This window comes from Ictidomys tridecemlineatus, chromosome 2, assembly GCF_052094955.1.
Source record: "Ictidomys tridecemlineatus isolate mIctTri1 chromosome 2, mIctTri1.hap1, whole genome shotgun sequence".
NCBI classification, from domain to species: Eukaryota; Metazoa; Chordata; class Mammalia; order Rodentia; family Sciuridae; genus Ictidomys; species Ictidomys tridecemlineatus.
The window spans coordinates 174,315,969-174,342,924 of NC_135478.1; the positions used below are offsets into that span (position 1 = coordinate 174,315,969).

The 26,956-nt window shown below is 36.5% G+C and overlaps 1 protein-coding gene and 2 long non-coding RNA genes across 4 annotated transcripts in view; 2 read left to right on the plus strand and 1 right to left on the minus strand.

Moving 5' to 3' along the window:
- The window catches only part of Reln (reelin), a 453,190-nt gene that overhangs the window by 57,673 nt on the left and 368,561 nt on the right, over positions 1–26,956 (minus strand). For both annotated transcript variants that reach the window (XM_078040200.1, XM_078040199.1), the window contains exons 32-43: positions 22,418–22,576; positions 22,040–22,228; positions 21,204–21,477; positions 18,684–18,824; positions 18,400–18,577; positions 15,099–15,183; positions 13,987–14,169; positions 11,845–12,016; positions 11,631–11,733; positions 8,975–9,204; positions 3,489–3,709; positions 1,537–1,684 (exon numbers count right to left, since the gene is read on the minus strand). In XM_078040200.1, coding sequence (XP_077896326.1) covers positions 1,537–1,684; positions 3,489–3,709; positions 8,975–9,204; positions 11,631–11,733; positions 11,845–12,016; positions 13,987–14,169; positions 15,099–15,183; positions 18,400–18,577; positions 18,684–18,824; positions 21,204–21,477; positions 22,040–22,228; positions 22,418–22,576 — 2,083 coding nt within the window. The remainder of the gene's footprint in view (positions 1–1,536; positions 1,685–3,488; positions 3,710–8,974; positions 9,205–11,630; positions 11,734–11,844; positions 12,017–13,986; positions 14,170–15,098; positions 15,184–18,399; positions 18,578–18,683; positions 18,825–21,203; positions 21,478–22,039; positions 22,229–22,417; positions 22,577–26,956) is intronic.
- On the plus strand, positions 6,170–10,080 carry LOC144375403 (uncharacterized). The gene is made up of 4 exons (XR_013435165.1): positions 6,170–6,294; positions 6,931–7,706; positions 8,537–8,645; positions 8,747–10,080. It is a non-coding gene; the product is annotated as an uncharacterized LOC144375403 (long non-coding RNA).
- LOC144375405 (uncharacterized) lies at positions 11,305–25,925 on the plus strand. Its single transcript, XR_013435168.1, has 3 exons — positions 11,305–11,778; positions 25,243–25,360; positions 25,707–25,925. It is a non-coding gene; the product is annotated as an uncharacterized LOC144375405 (long non-coding RNA).

Sequence of the window (26,956 nt, forward strand, 5' to 3'; positions counted from 1 at the left end):
GGGAGGTGGACAGAGCAGTAGCAAGCAGCTGGGGTGCCAGTGAAAACGAGCTCACATGTTATCTTTGGCAGACAAGCTGCTGGTGCCTGGTCTGGACACTACGATAGTTGGTAATGCAGAATAAATTTCATGTAGAACTCAACATACATACCTAATAATGTATGCATGCCAAACACAAGAAATGTAATGGGGCTCATAATAAATGTTATCAGTACCATATAAAAAAATTCATTCCTCATGATTTCCCCACCTTCCATTTATTTGTCTCATGACCCTGGAAAAATTGGGATCTTACATGAAGCATTGTCAGGTCAATATATGCAAATCCTACACAGCATGCTACTGAGATGAGCTATATTATGAAGCTTTTAACATTGGATTAAAGAAAACATACGTGGCTAGTGCCTAGTGATAGTTATACTCATAAAAACATTAATTATTTACAGAGAAAAATTTTCAGAATATTGTCTACTTATATTAGGAATATGTTTACATTAATTTAGTGATAAAATAACTACCAAGTTGTTGGTAGTTAAGAAAAAGCATATCAGAATTACTTACTTGAAAAACCTAGTAACTTCTAAATTAGAGAAATTAGCTTCTAGTGAAAAATCTGAAGTAAAATGTATCAAGTTAAACTATATATATTAAAATGGAATAAATATAGTAAAGTCTTATTTTCTATAACTGCAAAATTATTATATCACAGATAGAACTATATTTTCTATGAAGTGTGATAAAATGTATGATCAATAAAGATTTAGATGGAAGAGGCAATGAATATGTAAGACATATCTTAAGACACTTTGAAATATTTCGAAAACTAAAAACACGATTTCTTTGTTCACTTGCAAAAATAGGTCAGGGTTCCATTTTATACATGTTAAATTGTCTTTCTTAAGTTTTTGGCTCATCAAATGATCAAGGGATACACATCTTGACAGGACATAATCCTCTGAGCCAGTTTAAAATGTTTGTTTCTGAGTGACTGTGCTCAATTTAGAAAATGACTTCTTAGAATGTGTGAGTGAATCATTGGAAAGATGCTTATAGAGAATAAGGTCATGCCTCAAATGTTCTTAAATAAAATTGCTAGTGGAGATAAAATTAACCGTGAATAATTTAAGAATGTATTGCATTTCAACTAAGCTCTTTTCTACGTGTGTTATAATAAATGTATATAATTTCTGCATAGTCCAAGTACTAATGAAAAGTGTGTAGAATGTGGATAAAGAAGATGCAATATCATCTTCTTGAAGTTAAAGTAAATCAAACATTGTCATTTGCCAGTCTCAAACTTACAAAAGAATAGATATTAGCTTTTGTCTGTTTAGCTGTGCTTCATTTCTGATGTGGCTATTGAACTAATCTTTCAGTGTTGACTGGAAATGATATGAACTGTGTCTTAATGGAGGCTCCCACCAGGAAGAAGTCCAGCATCTCTAAGGGAAGGCCTTGTCCTTGAGATCTCTCTGCTTCTTTCTGTTTTGATTAGGTCCATTATCATACATTACAATGCAGTCTTCCAATGATTACCTAGCGTGAGATAAATCCAGGTCCCGAGTCATCAACATGCGCAAGCCATCCTCATTGAAGAAGAGGTTGTTTCCACTGGAAAGGATTCCACACTTCCGGGATGGCTTTCCACCACTCATTAATAAGAATCTATCAGATTCCAGTTGACCTGAAAAAAGTGGGAAATGTAGTTTACCCATGAACCCCAAGTATAATTATTCTATTTTAAAAGGAATATGGTAAATACATTTTGTACTTTTTGCTTTATTTTTTTCAGTGCTGGGGATTGAACCTAGGGCCTTGGGCTGGTAGGCAAGTGCTCTACCACTGAGCTACCCTGCCAGCACCACCATATAGTTTTTAAATATAAAGTCATAAATATTAAAGTGTATTTTGGGAGAAGGCTCCTTTTCAACGTATTAGTTTATTTGAATTGTTTAGCCTGGGCTAGTATAATCTAAGAGCCCACATGATAGAAGGAAACGTCTTTCCTTGAGGATTAATAGTCCAGCCAGATGGGTCCCTCTTTTTTATTATTCCACACTGAAAAAAAAAAGAGAGAGACAGAGAGTATGTGGGTCCAAAGTGAGGGAGGACATATAAGCTTTCCACCAGTCTTTCTACTGTGTCCTTTCTAATGTGAGGATAGTATTAGACAGGGATAACAAAATATTTTATTTATTTATTTATTTATTTATGTTTAATTTTTAGTTGTAGTTGGACACAATATCTTTTATTTTATTTATTTATTTTCATGTGAGATAGGGTCTCACTAAGTTGCCCACGCTGGCCTTGAACCTGCAATCTTCCTGCCTAATGCTCACAAGTTGCTGAGATCACAGCATGCGTGTATCACTGTGCCTGGCTTAAATAATGCTTTAAAAGTCAGCTTTCAACTCTATTCAGATATTCATCTTAGATTTTATATATTTTTGTTGTAAAATATGCAAAGCATTAAGTTTACCATTTTAACCATTTTACAGTGAAAAATTCAGTGACATTGAGTATGTTATTTGTGTTGTGCAATCATCACTGCTAATAGTTCAAGTTTCTCATAGCCCCAAAAGGAAATCTGTACACATTAAGCAGTCACTCCCCATTTTCCCACCTCTACCCACTGGAAACCACTAATTTTTCTCTGTTTCTATGGATTTACATATTTTGGATATTTTATATATATGAAATATATACCGTGTGGCCTTTTGTGCTGGCTTCTATCACTTAGCATGTTTTCAAAGTTCATTCATTCATGATTTAAAATGTATTCATATTTCATTCCTTTTTATGGCAGTATAATGTTCAATTGTTTATATCTAAATCTAGTTTTAATATGTACTGTAAAACCATAAATATATATTTTAAAGAAAATTTGGGAAAAACAAAGAAAATTTTTTAATCTCATTATCTTAACAGAGATAGCCATGACATAAGACTTTCTCTTAGAAAATGTTTATCCATAGCTTGGCCATAGTGCATCTACAATCTAAATGCTTTTCTATAATCATTACATCATGTACATTTTTTCTACGTTGTGACATTATCTTCATATATAATGATGCTGGATTTAGAGGTGTAAAAGCAAGTTCCAAAAAGCAATGAGAGGTTCTTTAGTGAGTTATTGGAAAAGCAATGAAAGGAAGTTAGATTTATGATAAATCATTTCTTCCATCCAAGAAGACTAACTTTCTGGAGATATTTTCTAAAATTTTCATTAATCAGAAGTTACATGTGACATAAAGAGTGGGTAAAAATAGCCTTAGTTTTTTCTCTATAAAGTTCCTGTTCTCTCTTGTTGACGATTATTTCAAAAGTGAAACCCTAAAAAAATTCAGAACTAAATGAATTCTTCAGTGTTTACAATTATTTTGATAAAATTGATACTTGAGAGAACTTAATACTTAATTTTGTATCACAAATTGTGTTCAATTTATAAGTTCTTTCATAAAGTTACACAGAATTTATGAAAAGACTACCTTCAAAATCATCCTTAAGAAAATCAGGATTTTTGGTGCTTATTTTGCAGGTTGGACCTGAGTAGCCAGGATCACATATACACTTGGTTCCATTGACACAGCTCCCGTGTCCATTACACATCTCTTCACATTGGGGACCAATATAGACATTATCAATGGCCCATGTCACTGGCTGAGAGCCTGCAGGGTAAAATCCCTGATACCATCTGAAGCGTACAGATCTGGAAAAGAGGTACACGTCTTTAAAAAATGAATCAACAGAACAATACACCTTTAGAGTAAGCACGTCTGATCAATAAGCAATGGGAAGTTACTACCTGTGTACCACAATCAAAAAGCAGAAAACATAATCTGCCATTTCAGGAACAAAACTACATTCTCCAATCTCCAGAATTTTGTCAATAAGTTTCTTGCTTCCGCAAGCCCCTTGCAATTCTATCAATATGTAAAAATTCCACCACCTGACCTGCCCACCTTTTTCAATATTTCATACCTAAATGAAGGTTCTATCTCTATTATATATACCCTGCATAACAAACCTTTTAATTTTTCAAATTGAGGTAAACTTCATATAGCATAAAATTAACCACTAACCATTTAAAGTATACAGTTCTGCGGCATTTACACATTCACTGTATTGTCTCTCTCTATCTAGTTATGAGATATTTTCATCACCTCTAAAAGAAACCCCCTTTCCCCACTCAGCCCCTGACAGACCACTAATCTGCTTTCTGTTTCTGGGGGTTTCCTGTTTTGGACATTTCATAGAAATGGAATATATGTGACTTTTGTGTCCAGTTTCATTCATTTAACATCATGATTTTAAGGTTCATCCACATTAGAAAAAATCAAAATTTCATTTCTTTTTATGAATGAATAATATTCCACTATATCAATATACCATTTTTTTTCATTCATCAATTGATGAACACTTGGTTGTTTCCATCTTTTGGCTACCGTAAATAGTGATGGTATGAACATTTGTATGTAGTACAATATTTGCTTAAATTAGTGTTTTGAATTCTTTTGGGTAGAATGGTAGTGTAATTGTTGGGTCTTATGATCTATGACTAAACTTTTTATTTCTCATGATCCCTTCCATAGTTTTGATGGAATTTCCATTATTATAGTTATCATAGCTGGAGTTATTTAAAAGTGTGCTAATTTCCTCACTTGTAGAAACTTGTAGAAGTCAATGTCCATGTTTCCCTTTTCATATTTTTCCATGGTGCCCATTTCTATTTTTCATATCCAGTAGATACTCAGTAAATTTTTTTAAAATTTTTTTTATTGGTTGTTCACAATATTCCAAAGCTCTTGACATATCATATTTCATACATTAGATTGAAGTGGGTTAGATACTCAGTAAATTTTTAAGAGAAAAAGCAAGAAATCACCTATATTTTTAGTTTGCAATTTATTAATTTTTAAAAAACTCAAAGATAAATAAATGTACTGTCTTATGTTAATGATGATAAATTAGCTCCTTGGAAATAATCTACATATTTAGATAGCCGTCTAGAAATAGTTTAGTATATTTTATCATATATAAAACTCAGTTCAAAGAAGATGGATTTATTTTAGAGAGGGCAGGATATAGAGATGGCATGTACACATACTTTTGTGCATTTAGAATCTGCCCAATTTCCTGTTATTATAAAAACTGAATTCTTAATAATTTTTTATTATTTGAGAAACAGAACTCAGAAGTCAAATACTAGAGTTGGGGATGGATGGTTGAGAGGGAAATGTATTTGTTAAGCTTCTAAAATTTAGAAAATAGCAAAGGAGGTGGAGTCAAGTTCTTACACATAAATTTAACTCTCATTCCTTGTTTATATCAAGACTTCAACTATACTAAGCTGCCCCCAAAATGCCAGTTCATAATTAAACTTATTTTCAAATACTTGCCAGAGTTTAGTCTTGGCAAGAAGCACTTCTTACCTTTTGAACTTCCAGACTGCTGAGCTGAGGGAAATGGCTGGAGTTTTCCTTTGAACAAAAGCCTACATGGATTTTTTTGAACTTCTTATTTATTCAAATGTTCTGAATACAAATGAACCACCTTGGTTGGATATTTATTATTGTTCACCTGCCTTGACAGAAACTGCAGGCGTTATGATAAATGGTATGAAGGGTATGGTTTCGCTGTGGTTCCCTTCTGCCAAAATCTTATTTTGAAAATCCCTCATTCTCCTTGGTGAATGTCAGCACCTGTCCTCCTAAACCAGTGTTACTGAAAGGATCTGTTTTCTAAACATAAACTTAACATTTCAAGCACACAGCGCTGCCTCCATTAAATAGGGTTTTTGGTGGACTCATTATGAAACTGCATAAAGCAAAAACAATTAGGAAGTTTAAAGACAAAAGATTCTAGACTAAAAGGACACAAAGGTGATGTGAATAAAATCAGATGGAAACTCAATACTTGGCTTTTGAATATAAATGGGCAATATGCAGAGGCAAAATATGAAACATTTGCCACCTGAAAATATTTGATATATTTGTGTGTGCGTGTGTGTGTGTGTGTGTGTGTGTGTGTGTCTTTCTCTAGTGTCCAAAAAGTCACAGGGATAATTTCAATGTAGATTTTATATATTTTTAGCAGCTAGCACTTGAGCCATTACTATGTGCCTTGTTGAATACAAACCAAGAAATGGTTCACTGAGTTGGAGAAAATTTAACTTTTGCCTTCCAGCAATTCATGCCTGTGTGCATTTTAAAAACTGTGCTAATTCCTTCCCTGAAACAAGGACTAGACAACAAATTTTTCCCCTCACAGAAATGGCTGTAGGCAGTTTGAAAGGTAGGTTTATACGAGAGTGGGCATGCCTCCTTAACCCATTTAATTTCTTCTCATAGAAATAAAACAACACAGACTACAAAGGACATGACAGTGTAAATTCTGTACACAATAACATAGAATTGTAAGTGGATTTTTATCAGTGGGTGAAACTTAGATGTCTGCATTTCTCTTGTTCAAATTTCCAAAATTATGTTGCCATTGTTTACAAGTCAGCAAAGCAAAGCAGCATCACCAGCTGCCAAGGGTGGTGGTCTCCGAGACATGCACATTGTCCTGGTGTGTGGGCGTCTTTACTCAGGGGCTCTCACTGGCAGATCTTTTTGACCATATTTCAAAACCTTCAGACGGCATTGCCATTAATTCCATATTGGGAACTTGCTGAAGCAAGTCTCAGTTAAACAATCTAAAATCATGGCCTACCACCTATCTTGAAGGGTTTTTTCTACCTAATAATTCTTAGCTGGGCAATTGGAGAAAACCAAGGTCCACGAAAGGGAAAACTTGGCACTTCTATCAATATAGTGATGGAGTTTGATGGGATGTTCTAGTCGTAGGTGCGTGTCTGTGTGTGTCTGTTTAAGAGACAAAAGAACATAAACTGGACGACTGACAAACAACAGAACTTATTTCTTACAGTTCTGGTGGTTGGAAGTTCAAGAACATTGTGTCTGGTAAGGGCTTGCTCTGGGGTTCACAGATAAGGTAAGGTAACTGTCTGGAACTTCTTTTACAGGACAGTAATCCCACTCATGAAAGCTCTTACCCTCATGACCTAATCACCTCCCCAAAGACCCCACTTTCTAATACCATTACTTTAGGGGTCCAGATTTCAACGGATGAATTCTGGGGTGGGGTAGAACATGAAGGATCATACCTCATTACTGACTGCCTATGTGACTGGATAGCCAGGCTTTTCCCCCTGACTACCCTGCCTACAGGCATGGTCTTTTGGAAGTTTTGCTTCTGCTTCAACACTTGGATTTCTGGCCAAAGATTGGTTCAGATTTTTAGGAAACCTGCAATTGAGAACCCTGGAAAATGAGAGTTGTGGTTCGCTGAGTGATGCTAATATTAGCATGTTAAAAAATGAGGATCACATTTTGTTGCTGAAGTCCTCACACTTGCTGAATGGAGTCTGTGTAATTCCTTAATATCTTTCCAATAAATTCTTCAACAACTTTAGAATAATTTTTATATTTCTTGAAATAAACTATCTTTAATACAACTGGTTTTGGATAAAAAGTTTTTCCAGAGTTATTTTCCCCTTCCTACTTCTTCTGTAGACAAGCTGTAAGAATCAAGAGGAGCTTTCGGTTGCACAGACTGAATTATCAGCTCTACTCAGAAATTCTCTCCAGAGACTCTACTTGCCTCATCTGGATATCATTTCCAAGGAACTAGGGGACATTTTGGTTAGTAGTATTTATCTTTTTAAAAATAGCTGGATTTTATATTAAAATAATGTCTCATGTAACATCAAGGATTAGTAAGTGGGGCTGGGGATGTGGCTCAAGCGGTAACGCGCTCGCCTGGCGTGCGTGCGGCCCGGGTTCGATCCTCAGCACCACATACCAACAAAGATGTTGTGTCCGCCGAGAACTAAACAATAAATGTTAAAAATTCTCTCTCTCTCTCTCTCTCTCTCTCTCTCTCTCTCTCTCTCTCTCCCCCCCCTCACTCTCTCTTTAAAAAAAAAAAAAAAAGGATTAGTGACATTAGGTGACAACAGAAAACATTTAAGTCCTTAGTAGTCAAATTATGAAACTTATGCTATTGAGATGATGAGGAAGGAAATGGATTTATGTTCAAAGAAGACACAGCCTTTGGAAAATTCACTTTCATTCTTTTGGAAAAGTACTAAGTATTAGTAGTAGTTTTGTTTGAATACCCAAGAATTCTAATTATGCTCAATTTCACATCAGAAATATAAATCTATTTCCATTTTGAAAGTAGTATAGTACTACTTTCTTCTTCTTCTTTACATACTCTGAAATAATAAATTCCTTATTCCGAAAGTACAGAGTGAAATTCTGAGGCAGGCTGCTTTGTTGACTTCCTCCCTTTGTTCACTTATATTATTAGCTTTATTTTTTGAACTATATTCTTTATTTCATTTTTATTATGGTTGAAGTCCTTTATCTCCAAATAGCTTTTCAACAGAAAAGTCAAAGAATGCTGGGTTGAAAAAGTAGAAATGCCTGAAGGAAAAGTGCTAATGATTTTTTTTTTTTTTTTTTTTTAGTGAGACACCAGGAATGTGTTTGGGCTTCCATCCTCCATATGTTCCCACTTCCTGCATGAGAGACACAGGAAGATGTTTGAATGATTTATATAGTGAGGTGGGGTCACAGGTACAGTCCACAGAGTGCTCTTAAATCTACCTTCAAACTGTAAGTTAGCAGCTGTATCAACTCTCTGTCCTATGCTTTAAATACCTATCCATCTGGTTCAGGTGAGAACTGAGAAAGAAGAGGAAGGTGGAATTTTTCCCTGAGAGTAGCAAGTCAACGATGACTTCAGGAACAAACTCTCAAATGGGACAGTTTCCATCTTGAAAGGTATGACTACTTTCTTTTGCAAAATTCTTGGAGAGAATAAAAATTCTTCATTCTGGAGGAATGAAGACAGAAATTCTGAGCCAGGCTCAGAATCAAAATGGTGCCAAGCAGCAGGTCCTCACCCGCAAAGGTGCAGCTTCCCGAAGTGCACGACCTCCCTCCTCCAGCCCTGGGTGGTTCCCGCGTAGTAGGTGCTGCTAGGGTGGTGCTCAGTGGAGCATAAGGAGCTGACGTGGCTGCTGCTGTGGTAGCATAGGGGAAGCAGCAGGTGCCAAGTGGCCCCAAAGTCCCTTGAAAATTCCAGTCTGACTGGATCAGTAGATGAGCTATCAGTGGAGCATCCAACATTGATCTTGGGATAAAAGAAAAAAATGATACAAATTATCTCAGAGCGACAAGCCTTGAAATGATTCACCACTTCATTATTTTCCAGAGAGTCCATTTTCCTGGGAGCTGTCTCACTGAAATATTTAACACTGTAAGATTCTGTTTTGCCTGAGCAATATCATATATTTCCTTTAAATTACATTTTTTTTTTTTTCATAAAGAACCTCAAAAGACCTCATGAAAAATTTATTTTCCCTCATTTTATGAGAAACCAGGAAGTGGATAAGGCAAAAAGCTGGGAGAATTCCAAATTTTACCTTTTGCCTATTTTCATAACCAAACCAAGCAATCTGTAATGAAAAGAGTTGTTTCCCTAATCCTGCCAGCTTCTCCCCCTAGTCTGCTAGGGAGGAATGCTTTCTGTTTTTCCTCTTCTGATACCTTCTAAGAAATCCCAGAAGTTATACATATGGAGCGTCTTCAACAATATTCAATATCAAAACAAAACAGAATACAATAGATATTATTTCCCTGGCACAAGGAAAGAGTTTTTTTTTCCTCCTTAGGTGTATGTATTTAAGGTGGACAGGGTGCTGTTTTGATATAATATACCCAGTGAATTGACCACTAGAGTTAAGCAAATTAACCTGTCCATTGCTTCCATGGTTACCCTTTTTATTTTTTAATTAAAAAAATTTTTAAATATATTTTTTATAACTTCATTCATTAATTCATTCATTCATTTTTATGTGGTGCTGAGGATCAAAGCCAGTGCCTTACCCATGCTAGGCAAGTGCTCTACCACTGAGCTATAACCCTAGTCCTCCACAGTTACCTTTTGATGTGTGTTGGGATGTGTGTGTGGGGGTAAGAACAGCTAAAATCCACCCTCTTACCAAAATTCAGTACACTTTACAATAATATTTTCAACTATAATCCTCATGCTGTACACTAGGTCTCTAGTTTATTAACCCTACATAACTGTGAGTTTGTATCCTTTGACTACTCCCATTTCCTTCTCATCTGACCCCTGATAACCTGCTTCTATGTAAAGACCTTTATACCATGAGAGAAACAACTACTTCATCCCCTGAACCAAGGCTTTCAAGGGAAATAAGCTAAAACTTACATGCATGTGATTCTTCCTGTGAAAACACCCCTTCAGATTGGGATGAACATTTTATATCATGCCATCACAGCCATTGGTTAATGATATGCAGTGTGTATGTGCACATATGATTACTCTTTTTACCTTTTGATGAGTAAACTAATGGTTTTTGATAAACTTTTCAACTATAGGTACTTGCTTCTACTTTGAATTCATTAGTAACAACTCTTAAAAGAGACAAAGGTATGACCTTTTAATTAGCATTTAAAGCATAAAAGTAGAAAATATAGCAAAGTTTACAAAATAATTTCTCCACTATCATTTGGTTTTTAACTTCTGAGATTGTAACCAATAACTCTAATGTAGAGAATACAGACAGAAAGTCTAAAATATTCAAAACTGTGATGACACAATTAGGCACTATTTTAAATAAGTCTGCTGATTGGTTGGTACAGACCTCAGCTATGAAATTCTGTTATAATGTACCTTTGTTTCTGTGGATTTTACCCAAGATTTTGAAATATGTAAAGGTTTTTATGTTAATTGTTGATCTGTTTTCTTGACAAACATAAGGAGTTTAAAAATATTAATAAAATACACAGCAAATTTCTTTAAACTGATGAAACAGTGCAGTATTGTTTTATCTGTAAAATCTATATTAGTGTGATGATATATATACATAGTGAGAGATTGATTTGGGTCCTAAGAAATATAAAATTTCACATGGAAAATGAATACAATAATATCAGAATATGATCTCTTTCATTTTTATAATAGTCAAAATAATTTATTGCAACAATTTATTGTAGTAGGTGGGGACACTATGTCATCAATAAAAGACAGAAACTCAGAAATAAATGTTAGTATGACATTATTAGCTCTGCTAATAAAAGTGAATTATTACTCCAAAATCTCTTATGCCCTTGCACAAAAATGGAAGTCATAATGCATGAAATTATCTGAATTTTCCCTCTACTTTTGTAGCTTTTGTTCAAGATAAAACAAAAAATATTTTCCCATTCTTTTATTGTTGCATTTTAGAGGGATTAGTTGTTACATATTTGTACATGCACACAATATAACAATATAATTTGGCTGATATTATTCCCCAGTATTTCCACTTTCCCTCCCCTGCTCCCTCCTTCTGGTCCCTTTCCTTTATTCTACTGATCTTCCTTTGATTTTCATGAGATCCCTCCATCTCCTTTCTTTTCCTCTTTACTCTCCACATGAGAGAAAACATATGACCCTTGACCTCTGAGTTTGGCTTATTTTACTTAACATAATATTCTCAAATTCCATCCAAAAGTTTTAAGTATTCCTGATAGAATCAAGTTAAATACCTCAAATTGTATTATGGTGTTCTCATTCACATTGAGGTCACGGGTGGTAATCGAGTGTTCACCGACTTCATTGGAAACGAACACCATCGCTGAATCTTCCTCACTGTTATTCAACAAACAAACCAAGCACAACAAGGAATCCACTTAGGTAAGAACTCATCAGGATTTGTATAGAGCAGTAGTTTTATTTTTACCTTCTCAATTAAATACTTACGGTGCTCCCTTTGAAGAATAGGGGCAATAAAGACCAATGTTACCGCCAGGATAGAAAAACCAGTTGTCTTCTCTGGGCCCAAAGTCAAATGTATCCAGAAGCATCACAGGGTTGTTCAGATTATTTCCATCAATAATAAAGTCATCAACAATCCAGATCTCTTCTTTCTTACCTAAGGCATTTTTAGATAAAAGCAAGTTTTTCCAGAGATGAAAATCAGATGGACATTTTTGCTCATTGGAAGAAAGTAAAGGACGGAAGGAACTCAGTAACAATAGGTCAAACATATGCCTTCTAGACAAAACCCACAAACGATATGACAGCGTGTTCACAGTGATCAAAGTGTGAAGAAATTTAAGCTTGCAACCATAATAAATTGACACGGCACAGAAATGCCTCGCTAATTTCAGAAAGCGTTGGCAAATGGCTTGTGGGAGTGTGCTGTCCTTCCAGTTACAGTAGCATTACGCAGGGTGGGGTCTGAGTCGTTTGTGGTTTGGGGAAATCTGTAAGATGTCTGGTCTGTGGAGAGGGGCAGTCGGACTCAGAACCAGGTATAGTAACTAGTCTACTCAAGGAGCCACTTGTGACTGGGTCAAACCATGACTTAGCACCAGGATCCATTTAGGTGGAAGGACTATGGCCCTTAAAACACTGCCCGGGTAGATAAATAAATAAACAATTAAATGCAGTTAACACAAAGGAAAAATACCCTAATATATAATGCTTAATTTTTCCTTAATGGTTTTCAAAATCTCCAAAGCTTATTTAAAGATATTTGGGAATATATAGAGAACTAGTGTGTCATACGATTTGACTCAGTGACGTAGGCCAGGTGTTTAAGGAACATGCCGCAGGGCTGATGAGAAGGCAAAACCCAGGCTGCTTTTTACAAAGCACTGTCTGGACTGAATTTGAAGCAAGCTGATAAAACCAGGCCAAGTAGAAATGTCAAGATTCCTTCTAGCTGGCTTCTTCCTACATTTAGTACAATTCTCACAAAATATAAAAAAGGGTCTATAAAAGAAGCCTGCAGAATTAACGTAATACTTTAAATGAAATGTGTTGAATTTACTCTAATGCTTTCTTTTGTTTCCTTGTTTTGGAAGTGGCTGGTAATACAATTAAAAACAAAAACCCTATGAGCATTCCAAACACAGTATGGAGACAGCAAGCCTCTGGATTTTGAACTGGTTATATTCATTTTTTGTATTTTTATTTGTTGATTATACAGGAGATACACATACATACACACACACACACACACACATACACTCACACACATATATACACACAAGACATCTATATCTACCTGTAGACCTATATATACATAAATAATCCTATATAATATCATATATATTTATGATAATTAATTTAGATGAAAATACATCATAATTTTATATATTTTTTCAAAATAAGCTAAAATTTTATGTCTTAATAAAGAAGATACTCATACTTTAGAGATGGAAGTACTTCTTTCTTCTTCATTTCTGTATTACCTCTGCAAAGAATTTTGCTTAATGTGGTATCTCTGTGCTTATTTGGGCAATTACATACATGATTTAGTAAATTCTGGTTCTTTGTAATAAACAGTTAACAGAAATATTGGAAGCAATAAAACATTACCCATTACAATCATTTTTTGTAACCATTTGAAAATGCCATTAAATTATACATTCACTTTAACTTATCACTGAAGCAAGTGTATGTGGCAAGATATTCTATTGGGCACATGAACTGCTTTGTCTAAGTGCTTTTCCCTTGGCCATGGTGTTTTGCTATCATGTTCTATTTCACTAAGGAAATGCCACACTCAGAACCATTCCTAAATGAATTCAACAAAAATGTACTTACAACCAATGAGTGCCTAATGATAATGTTGGATGTTTTAAAAAGAACATTAGCTCTGTGTCAGGATTCAGCTGTATTTAACCATCAGGAGAGCTTACTAGTCAAGTATGCAGAGGTGATAAAGATACATAAAGTTAAGTATTCATTGAGACAGGTCAAAAGTGAGGCATGTAGCACACGTATGCTGTGGACAGCTAAGTCCCTGGGTTGACACTCTCTCCACTCCTGAGAAATAAGTATGTTAACATTCCAATGGTAATTTTGATCACAGATAAACACATGCATTTTTACCATTATTATAAGGTTGCCAAAGTCTGAATCTTGTAGCATTGGTTTGGGCACCGTATGGCAAGGGAACATTAATGAAAAGTATATTGGTCGTTTGAGGGAAGTAAAATTCATCCATCAGGTGCCAAGTGATTCCTCCATTGATAGAAAATTGTAGCAAAACAGAGTGAGACCTCTCTGGGGTACCTAGGAAGAAGATAACAAAGGCATAACATGTATTGTGATAAAAATGGGGAAATAGTATGTTTGTAGCTATTCTTCTAGCATCAATGCATGAGCTGGTTTATGTTTACATAGAGGTTTTATAGTTCTAATGCTTCAAAGACATATTAAAGTGATGACAGGCTGGGTTTTTTTTTATACAAATGTATCTTAAAAAATACACATCAAATCTGGGATTTACATACAATATCTCCCTTTGTCTTTTAGCTATGTGCCCACACACTTCTCATTTAGGAAATGTTACATTGAAAATTTTTGATTTTACTGGCATGGTAATTTTACAAGGGTCAAACATTTAAATCTTGAGGTACAAACAAAAAACTACTTGAAAATTTATTATATCCACAATGACATTTTTAGAAAAAGAAAATCATTTAGTTAAACATGAAAAGTCAGTTCTGGGAATGATATTGGCCAAATTATACTGTTATATGCATGTATGAATATGTAACAATAAATCCCACCATTATGTATGATTATAATACATCAATAAAAAGTATGGAAAAGAACATGAAAAGTCAGAATGACAAACAGTAGGTATTTGTGAGTTCACATCTCTAAAAGAAAATACAAAATTTTATAAATTAAAAAATTTTAATTTAAAGCTCTTATAGCTAGAAAATAGTGGTGGAAAGACTCAGGGACATAATGATAAATTTAACTACCATGGAACTATTGAGATTACTATGGCTATATGAAATCAGTTAAAAATCAGTAGTTATCTAATGCTAAAGAAGAACATTTGTGAACATTCATGTACACCAATTTATATTAGCTCTTTTATACAACAAAATTTGTAGGTCCTTAAGTACAGTACTTCTTTCTGGAGAAATTATGCTTGGAGAATTTTCTTGAAGGAAAACAATGAATTCAAATCTCTAGACATAGCTTACCTTTTGCTATAAATCTAAGTGAAAACTGGACATACACAGTATTGGTGCAATCTAGATCTCTTGAAATAAGCATCCTCAGTCCTTCCTGAAAACAAAAACAGACGTGTCAAGCAACCTTGTTTCATTTGCAAAGTTATTTTCCTCTGATTTTACACATTTAACTTGCACTAGTTAAATAATTACCTATCATGATCACGAAGCAAAATTTGGTCCAATTCAAAAGGAGAAATTGAACCATCTTCATTCCCTCTCTCATAATGGTCTCCATTTCCTGTGTGTGAGTAACCCAATTGCATTGTCTCACCTCGGAATCATAGTTTGCTGTGACTTTTATAAAAACCAGCACAAAATGATAGCATTATATATCTAGAAGACTTTTTAAAAATAGCCTCCTTTGATCACAGCATGTTGTGAAAGAAGTAAGGAGAAAAGCAGATGGAAAATGTGCTAACGGCTCCTGCTGGAGGCCGGGAACTAATAGGTAACTTTCTCAGGGTTCTGAGGAGTCTTAGAGACTCACTACTCCCTTGCCTGCTCCACCAGCCCCAGGAGGCTCTCATTCAGACTGACACAACACCCCCCAGTTGGTCGAGTTAAATAAGGCATAAGTAAGGCAGGTCCCCAGGCCTGGGCTGTATGCATTCATGCAGAGAAGCCAAGGAATGAGGAAAGAGAGCACATTAGCTTTCGTAATTTTTTCTGCTAATTAGCTATTTCTGGTTGCCTGAGATTGACAGTTTGAAAGGTTGTTTTCTTCACGTGTACCTAGTATTGTGGTGACAGCCAGTAAGACAGATCTCACTATGCAAATGTCCCAGGGTCTAAACAGGTTTTTGAGTTTCTCAGCTGTGACTTCATTGTAGTGACTCTTCAGTGGTCTATAGCTATACTACTATAATACTGTGGGTTCTTTTAGAGTTCTTTTAGACTGGACACTGTCAACTGATTTCTTAATTATCAGCTAGCAAATACCAGACCTAATGATAACTAGAAAGAGCAAATTTCCCTCTTTTTCTTAACACTCATTATAGCTCATAACCTTCAATAGCTTAAAAATGTTAAAGCTACTTTCACAATAACAATCATATACTGACTGCCTATTACATGCTGTGTTCTGAAAATAGGCATTTTAGCTATTTAAAGCATCTAGTACCACTAAGAGAAAGATACTATTATTATTTTGCAGAAAAAGAAACTGAAATGCAGAGAGAGACAGTAAACTTGCTCAAAATTACAGTCGATAAGTGATAATGGTAAGATTGGAACCCAGATAGGTCAGATTCTGAAACTTATCTTCCATTCTCTATAAGATATCAGTGTTTTGTCTACTAAGCCATCTCTTGGTGTGGTGAGAAGAAATCCAGATAATACTACATTTCGAATTTGACAGTTGTTTGGTATTGTAATAAAAAAGCAACCACATTTATTCCCACCTCTCAACTTCACACCCCACTGATTCATACTGGTAGAATTGAAGGTTACCAGGTAAAAGCCTTCTATTTCTAGTCTTCATTTTTCTTTTATGCCTAATAATTCACTGCCTTGCTCAGTCCATGATACTATACTTCATCTCAATGCCTGTTGTTCATGTCTCAGCATCTTTTTCTTCTTCCTTCTATACGTGAGGGAATTAAGCTGTGGGTTCTTTTATAGCTCAGTGCCATGCATAGGTTGAGGTTAAGAGGAAGGCTTGTAATGAGAAGCTTTGAGGTGAACAGCTGATAGACTCAGCTAATAAATATGCCTTTCCAACATCAATATAAAGGAAATGATTACTCTGCCCCTTTGATCAAGGAATATAAGTATAAAATTATTCCCATGGGCAAATGCAAGTCACCCATAAAAGAATCCATTTTCTGTTTCTTTTTTTTGTAGGAGCAATTTTGTTGAAAGTGTGGCCATAATCTGTAATCTAAAAGTAACCTTCTTTCATATTTTCAGTATTTGTTTATAATTTAGTACTTGATATTGATATTTATACAGTGGAACTGTCAAACCCTGTTGCCACACATATTTGGTTCACACAGATGTTTCTTTTATCATCCTCTTTCCAGTTTCAGTGATCCATTTGTGCCAAATGTGAAGAATTCTTTTGTATCCAACAAGCTATTTTAATAACTGATAGTACTCCTGAATCTATGAACATTAAAAAAGAAACTATCATTTCCTTTTCACGCAAGAATGCCTTTCCAGGTCAAACTACGGAGTCCTCTACATCTTGCAGAGCTGAAAGATAATAAGTCTAACACGTATGATGCTTGGTTGCTCTTGCATTTGGATGGCTAAAAGAAAAATATAAAAGTACTATGTATCTTTCTTGTTTGTAGACTTCAAGGACCATGTTGATTCTACTGGTCAGAAAGTTATCAGGCAAAGGTCTTTGAATCATGAAAAGTTATAGAGCATCTGTCAGTGGGATCAGATGTTCATTAGTGATAGGACTAAAGCCAAGCCCCCAGAAGTTTCCACTCTAAATGTCCTACCTCAATTGCTTTGGTCCTTCAAAATTCTTAGGAATTGAAATTTCTCAGGTCCGTAAGTATTTCTTTTCCTTTTTCTCATCAAAAAACTTGTGAAGAATTTGGGTTCAAAAAAGATGATAACTGCCAACTATTAACTATAATTGAAAAAGTTCCAGGGTGTCTAATTTTCTGAGTGTTAGGTATTAGTCATTAAGGTTGTGTATAAACCCATGCAGATTTTTGTCAACGATTTCATTTGCACACCTAGATTAGTCAATTTCCCCATGCTGAGAGGGATGGGATGTAGCATGTACTCATACATGGAGATGTGCCAGCTGAGCACAGATTTTTATCAGTTGCTTAACATTTCTCTGGTAAGACATCTAGGGTGAAATATGAAAATATACTAACAGGGTTTGAGAATGCCACTTAACTTGACTTAAATGTTTGGTTTTCTTAAAATGACCACCAAGAAGTTCTATCATCAGGAAGAAAAGTGAAAAGAAAAGAAAAACCATTAAAAAACAGAGCAATAATAACATGAAAGGTTACATTCCTGGAAAGTATATTCTAAGAATTAAATGCATATTTATAATTCCAGCAGGAAGTAAGGAAAATTTGATCACCAAAGCAGAATAAAATTTCATGCCCCAGACAGCATTAAAAAAAATGACCACTAAATAGACGAGGAAACACGTTTTGGGCTAGAAGACAAAAGCTACGTATAAAATAATACACTATCTGAACAGATTCAGAAATGCATTTGTGTGAAGCAATGAGTGAAAAGGGGAATGAAGGTAGCAGCTGGGAGTGGTGTAAGGAAGTAGAATCTTACTGACCCCTTTAAAGATGAGAGACGTTCCAGATTTGATGGTTTCACCATTCAGATTCCCCCTCTCTGCACCATACACTTCAGGCCACAGATCAGGATGCAAATTCCCATTGAAATCATCTTTAAGAATTGAGGGGAGAGGAACAACAGGAACACAGTAGGGTCCACCAAAGCCCCGGTCACACCTAAGGAAAAAATGAGTGGAGAAAAGGCATCATTTGTCATGGGTTCACTATGCCAGGTTTCCTGTGGCATTGCAAAGAAAGAAAACCTCCGATTTGATTAACTTACACACAGCGTCCAGCATCACAGATCCCTCTTCCAGAGCACATCCAAGGGCACCCTGAGGCCAGTACAACATTATCAATAGCCCAGGAATCAGCACCCACGGTGTAGTTGGCCTGAATCCATCTGAACCGGGTCCTGGGAGAACTAACCAAAGAAAATACATCATTGATTTGACAAATAATTTCCAAAATATTTTTCGTTGAAGTGCCCTCTTCCAGGGTCCAGTTCCAACTCTCCTTTGAGGTAACTTATACTGAGTAGAAGATGCTGTTTCTTCTTGATCCATAAATAGGAGCAGAAAGCATGCTATTTAAATATTTTACCATTTCTTTCGTATACATGTGCGAGATGGAAAAGTTATTTTGAACTATTGATCATTGTGTTTTTGAAATACATGGAGATTTTACTTTCAGTGTTTTTTACTGCTACTCAATACTGGGAAAGAGATCAAAGGTGAAAAAAATAAGGAAAAACTGGACTCTTAACAAAATTCTGGCCGTGAAGTTCCTATTCCATTGTTCCTAAGTAGTTTCTGAGAGTAGATAAAGCCCTGTCATACTTCTGCCTTCTCTTTTGGTTCTCGGTGTTCTGGCTCTCTAGAACTGAGGACTAGGAGGGTGTGATATATTCCCACAGTCTCCACTGTGTTTGCAATCTGTTATCTGGAGTATACTAACAGTCCCTAGTGGAGGAACAGAGGAAGGGCAGAAGATTGCTAGTTATCTGGAATGTGAAATGAGGTCCACCTGAAGTTGAACTTCTTAGGTACTACTGTTTCTCCACACCAGTTTTCTTTTAGTGCCACGTAGCTGTCAGCATGGTGGCTTCACTATTATGTTACTTTTATCATGTTACTATTCTGCTTAACCTCTGTCAATGGTTCTCCACCAAACACCTGCACACTCAAAGCCAAATACAGCCTCCCCAGCATCCACTCCCTCCCCAGGTCCAACCCATCTTTCCCAATTTCTTGTCTTAAAATTATATTCTGGCAACTGGATTTTGTTCTAGCTTACAACTGTTTGAATGCTCTCCTATGTGCTTTGTCACTTGAGTAGACCCTACTCACTCATACTCAGATGGACAACAGTTCCTTCAGGAAGATCCTGTCAATACCATCAAGCTAAGTTAGGTAGTATTCTCCTATGTTTCACTAATGTCGCTGAATATTACCTGTTATTATTTTATATTGTAAATAGCTGTTTATAGACATCTGTTATCCTAAACAATATATTTGGATCCTGGCCTTAGCTTATTCTTTTAGTACCAAAGTACTTAAAACACAATCGATATCTAATACATGTTTGTTGGGTTTTTAAAAAAAATGAGCGAGTAACAAGCAAGCATTACTTAAAACTCCAAGGGTCCACAGAGAACTATTTTAGGACAAAAGCTAATGTGTTTTGGTTTCCTATACTTTCCCTGCCATTTGGTTGTGCATCTATGAATCTCAGTTAAATCCGAAAAACAGACACCACTGTAAGCAGTTAACACCAAGAGAATTTAATGCAAAAAATTGGATGATGATGGCAGAGCTCAGATGTCAATAGCAGTGGTGAGAAAATCAGAGTTTAGCAAAGTTAGGAAGTCACTACAAGTCCGAAGCTGGAGGGACATAAGGAAGAGACATTTTTGCTGGTGCCCAGGCTCAGGATCACATGGCAGGGCATTTAGGAACCACAAAAGTTGGCAAGGATGTACTTGAGGGATGAGGGAGTGTTTGTGAGGGGGAATGCCCTGATTTATTACTTATTTCCAGCCTCCCACCTCTTGCCAGTGTCTGACAGTGTCTAAGCCTACCAGAAAGCCAGTGGATACAGGAGGCTGTGAGACTGCAAAAGCCAACTTTCTGCAGGAAAGGACAGGCAAAATCTAAGGGATAGAGATGGTCCCAGAATGGCACAGTTTCTAACCAGTCATTGCTATACACATTAGTCCTAGAGAAAGATCCTCAAATAATCCAAATGCCTCCACAAGAAAAGTGGGTGCTATGCTAAGTCAATACGACTTTTGAATGTGATCTGAAATGTTGGGAATGGCAAGAGAGATGCAAGACAAGATGAGCATTCAAAATATAAATACATAAAAATAAAAACAAACCCCAAACCCCACCTTCTATTTGTACTGTGGTCCTAAGATTAGAAAACCAAACCAAACCAAACCAAACCCAAACAAACCTAGAAGCTAAGGGTACTCTCTGATATGCGATAATTTCACATTGCTTAATGTGAGTAGGTATGTTTGGCTTATGGGTAGAGGCTTATTTTCACAACAGAATGAAAACTAAATCTGGTGGGAGCCCTCATGTTGCCAAGGAATAGAAAAATGCAGCCTTGTAAAACTTCTGGAACTCTAGGCAGTAAAAACTGCAACCCAAGGCGCCTTGTAGTTTTCTTCTTCCTGGCACACTGCATGCATAATTATCATGAAGAGTAATAGAGTCCCCAAGTAGAATCACAATTATTTTCAAATTAGGTGATAGAAACCTAAAGTTCTGACATGTAGCCAAATGACAATTCTCACTTGGTGGAGAGTGGAAGGTAGACAGTGATCCGCTTCCAATTCTGGAATCTTTCCGAGGTGTAAATTGAACTTTCTGTGTAGTGCAGACAGCCAATGGTTGGAGGAACACACTCTTCAGTGACAAGATGCCAGTCCCTGCCATTGTTCAGAGAATACTGGAGCTGTACACTGTGGGAGGCACTGAAGGGCTTGCTGCAGCCCATGCTCATTTCAAACTGCAAGAAGGTAGATGCTGACACATGAAAATCCCAGGTCTCAGCATAACGAGGTTTTCCTACCAAAATAAACAAATAAAAAAAGGCGGGGCGGGGGGGAGAGGTAGAGAAAGGGGGGATGGAGTTGAGTGGTAGCATTTAATTGTACTCTTACTTGTCATTTATGCCTACAATCAATATTTTCAATAGTAAACAAAAATCACGCATCTTTAGTGCCTCATAGGGCTTTGACTTTTCTTCTCACATTTACTGTTTCTATATGGTTACCACAGAGTTGGAAATATGGAAGTCTGCTGACTTGAAAAATTTTACCATCTTAAAAGGATTGATAAAGAGTCAAGTTTATAATTTTGCAAATTATGAAACACAGGAATGCCATCATACAGATATGTTGGTCCTGCCTTTAAGAAATCCTATTATGTTGGCTGAAAGGCAGTTTTAACAAAAGAGTCACTGGGCTCACTAAGTTATTTCAGAGGACAATATTTTGATCCCACAAGAGCCTCCCTAAACAAAAGCAGTTAGGCACACAGTTTTATATTAGAGAATTACTTTTGAGTGTTAGCTAATTTAGTTCTCTATTTAATGAAATATCCTCCTTTATCTGGTGATAATATATACCTATGTTTTCAGTGAATATCAGAGCAGTATCCATAGAGAGACAGTCAATATCAACTTGACCTCCTTGGATTCGATACCAGTTGGCTTGCAAATCTATAGAGCCATCAAATTTGTCTTGAAATCCAGTTTGAGAGCTGTCATTCATTCCTATAAGGACATCATCCAAAGCCCACTGGGCTGAATGCTTCCCTGCAATCAGATGAATAAAGGCCATTGGAGAAAGTTCATTATAGAGCAATATGAATATCTTTGTGACCATGATTTTAAATCGAATTGTCTAGAAATCAACATCAAATTAAGAAACACATAATATAAGATGGATATGGATGCTATATGATCTGAAAGCTACCATCAAAGTTGAGGTAAGCAATGACTTACCATGTTGTGGTTGCCACCATCGAAAAGCTGTTGCAGGTGTCTTTGCCTCCCGTGGCAGGTCAATGGAAATGATCTGTGGTTCCAGAAATGACATGAAGTCCAACTCTCGAAGCAAATGCCAGAGTATCCCATTGTCATTTGAATACTGAACAACAAGCCCTGAGTTATAAGACATAAATTCAGTTACTAGTTCCTTTCCTAGAGGCAAGGAACAGTATTTTTTAAATGGCAAAACTGCAGCAACTTCAAATTGAATCTCATGGAATGAGAGCACATCCATCTAACATCCAAGGAATGAATTAGTGGACCCGAAGGCTCATCAATTTCTTGACAGTTTCTAATGCACTGACTCCCAGTAAATGGAGACCAAAAATACATAAGCTCTTTTAAAGACCACTCAGCTTTGTATGAGTGATGAGCAGGTTGGTAAGGGGACCATAAAAACCCCCGCTCCAGATCATGTACTTGAATTTTAGATTTTGTCCTGAACATGACAAAGTCTCCTGTCATTATTATATACTCAGAAGAAATATCTCAATCTTCCTGGCACAAAATCAAGCGGCACTCTGCTGCCAAAGCATCGGACAGTAATTTCTGCTCAGTCTGGACTTCTAAGACTCTTTAACTAGCATTTTGCACTTGGCAGATCTCAATTAAAGAAGCTTGAATAGGGTCAAATGATTAAATAGCGAAGCAGAAATACTTCTCTCCAATGTGACCTGTGCTTTCCTTTCTCCTGTCACTCTTTTTCCTGATGCTTATCCTATCTACACCATTTGCCTGTCGATAGCGTGACACAATCTTGGCAATTAATGTGTAAGGACCTCATGTGCTACTTCTGCTGTTTTACCCAGAAATATTTTTATTTATTTACTTTTACTTTTTTTGGGGGGGGCATCAGGGATTAAACTCAGGGGCACTCAGCCACTGAGCCATAACCCCAGTATTTTATTTAGAAACAGAGTCTCACTGAGTTGCTTAGCACCTTGATGTTGCTGAGGCTGACTTTGAACTCACAATCCTCCTGCCTCAGTCTCCAGAGCCACTGGGATTACAGGTATGTGCCACTACGCCTGGCTAGCTTTACTTTTTATTAGTACATTATAGTTATGCATAATATTGGGTCTCATTTTGACACAGTCATACATCATGGAATATAATTTGCTTCACTTCAGTCTCCAGTACTTCCCCTAGCCCTCCCCCCAGTCCCCCTTCCTCTACCCTGATAGTCTTCTTTCTATTTATTTAGGTTTTATAATTAGTGCTTTATAGATATTTATAAAGCTGGAATTCACTGTGGTATATTCCCATATATGTATACGGCACAATTTGGTCAATTTCAGACTATCAGGGAGGGAAGATTGTCTGTGGTCTCTCCTTTCAGAGATGACTCACTCTCTCCTTCTCCATCTTGAGAGTACATTTGTTCCTATAAACTTTGCCATTCTTTAACCATGAAAAAGATATTTGTGTAATTCAGCACCAGTTTTAGGAAAAAAAAATAGATATGAAATATATGAAGGAGAGGGAGCAGAGGTCCTAATTGCCTACTTTGAAGTTATTCCTAAAATAGGAACAGCATATTCATAATTATGACTGAGGACACTGAACTACTTTCTAATAATTTCATAATTCACATAAATTATGCTCAGTAAAAATATGCTTGTTATATTTATTTTATTATATTCTTACTCTTGGAAAAATATAAATCATTTATGGTATCTGTAACATTTTAATTTCCCTATTATTGAGTGACTAGAACTTCTCCATCCCTTTATCATGTTAGATAATAAAAGTTCACTAAAATAAAGTTTCAAGAAATATTAGGATGAAAAATATAGCCAAATGAAAAGCTGATTAATGCTAATTAATAGCATATGGAATTATGGTTACCAGATCTGACAAGGAATAAAGCCAGAAATAATAATAAAGCATATATATGCTAAAAATTAGAAATCTCAAAAGAATTAAATCTACTATATTTCAAATAGAAGAACCTACCAAACAATGAGAGGATAAAAATGGCTTGAAGCACAAGGCCTCTTTGGGGAGACAGCTTGCTGTACACAGGTGTAGGGATAGGAGTTAGAGCTTTTCCATGTGTTGGGGAAGGGAAAGTCATGCAGAAAATGGAATCTTGGCTGTTTCTAGTCTTTATTCTAGTCAAGTTGAGGATTGTCTGGCAAAAGCTCTAGTCTCTAACCCTTAATGTTTGCTCAAATTATATCCTATTGACTGTAGTGTAAAGGATGGATAAGAGTGTAGACACGGCAAAATTTAGTTTTCTTGTGTCTACTAATTTGTACTATTATGGTTTATATTTAATACCATGAAAAAGATGAAGGTGTGTGTGTGTGTGTGTGTGTGTATCTATGAAGAGAAAGAGAATATTAAGATAGCTGTTTGAATATGACCTATTTAGAAGGTAGATCCAGAAATGAAGCATCATGAGAATAAAATCTCACTGACAGATGTGTCTCTTCCCTTCCACTCAAAGCACAATACAAGATCAGGACCTGCATCACCTTGGAACAGGCCTTATCTGCGATGATTTATAAAATATGTCCAAAATTCTTTGACATTCCTCCCTTCAAAAAAATGGAGCTTAATTCTCTTCCCTTTGAGTTGGATTTAGTAACTTGCTTCTAAAGAACAAAGTGTGGCAGGAGCCATGGAGTATGACTTCTATGACTAGGTCATTACAGACATTGCATCAGGGGTGGGGGGCTGTAGCTCAGTGGTAGAGCACTTGCCTACCATGAGTGACACCTTGGTTTGATCCCCCTCCTACCAAGAGTGTAAGTTTCTTCCTTGCTTTCTCTCAGGTGCCTTGCTCTGGAGAAAGCCAGTGAAGTAAGGCAACCTATGGACAGGTCTATACAGAGAAACTCTAAAGCCTCTTGCCAAAGCCAGAGAAGAATGGAAGCCTCTGCCAACAGCCATGTGAGTATGCCATTCTGAAAACAGACTACATCTCCAATGACTGCCCCCATCCTGGCCTTTGTCTTAACTGTAACCTCACAAGAGATCCTGAGCCAGGACCACTCAGCTAAGCTGTTCCCAACTTCCTGACTCACAGAAACTGTGAGACAATATATGTTTGTTGTTTGAAGCTACTCCATTTTAGGATAATTTGTTATGAGCATACCACCCCAGTCCTACTCAATCAGAATTTGCATTTTAACAAATGCAAATCTCAAATGATTTCAGGTGTACCAAAAGTAGGAGCTTCATGGCTCAGAAGGTACATCCTTCCCTTGGTCTCCACTCCTTGCCCTCTCCTCACTAGCTTCTTCAGGAGAGTCACATATACCTTCCGGCAGCAACAAGATCTACAGGGATGAAACCTCAATTCCAGAGGACAATAAAGAAGTGCCTCACAGAGAAGTAAGAGAGCATGGAGGAATGGAAGAGGGGAAGAGCAATATCCATATTTGATATCAGTTGCTCAGCCTCATTAGCTGTGTCATCTAACACATTGTACATCTGAATAAACCAAGCCATTTTAGCTCGTCTACTGAATGTTTAAGGCATGTAAAACATTTCTCCTTTTAAACTACAACTCCATCTGCATTCTGCCGAGCCTTATGGAAAACAGCCTAATTTTGACTTTAATTCCAAATATGTAAATTGATGCTTCAGCTTGAGTAAGTAAAGAATCTTCACTTTCATCACTGGAAGAGATTTGTTCAAGGATTTAGGCAGATTTACATGTTAACAACCAGTTTTCAATAAAAGGCTGAGAAATGCCTGTGGGATGTGAATTACATGGCCCATATTGAGTCTAAGAAAATGGTTCAGGACTAGCTGGGAACAAGTTACTTCTTCCTAAAGGGATCCTAAGGGGAATTTGCCCCACAGGGCAGACAATGGCACTTGTAATCAGAAGTTAAGTATAGAGCAGAGCATCATGTCCATGATAAGCAGATGCTTCCTACTGGGCTAGGTTCAGGGTCTTTCTTTTTCTTTCTTTCTGCTTTTTTGCTTATATAAAAACCAGGGCACAAATATGAAATTTCCATAAGAGCCATGCATGTAAACTTCCCTTAGATTTCAATTTATTAAATGTCACTTCCTTGGTAAGTCATACCTAGACTATTCTACCTAAATTGGCACCTCACCTGGTATTGTTTACTTTCCAGCTCAACCTGTTTCTGTCTAACTCCTATCAGCTAACAGTTTCTGACTTATTTCTTTTCTTTATTGTTTGTGATCTGACTCCTTCCACTGGATTTTAAGTTCCTTGAAGGTGGTCATTAGCATTACCCTGGCTGCTCCTGACACAAGGTAGATTTGTGCTTTCTTCTCTTCCCCTTCACTGACATGGCTGACAACATTCAGAATCTACCCAGTAGATGCTTCACGATCTTGTGAGCTGGGATGAGGACCTCGGATGACCCATGAAGAAAATGTAGCACAAGGAAAAAACCCTTGTTTTAACCCATACGTAGGTAGAGGGTTTTTATTCTAGCAGAGCCTGGCTCATCATGACTGATGCATCTATGTTTCGGTGACATTGTATCTGCAGCACCTAGAACA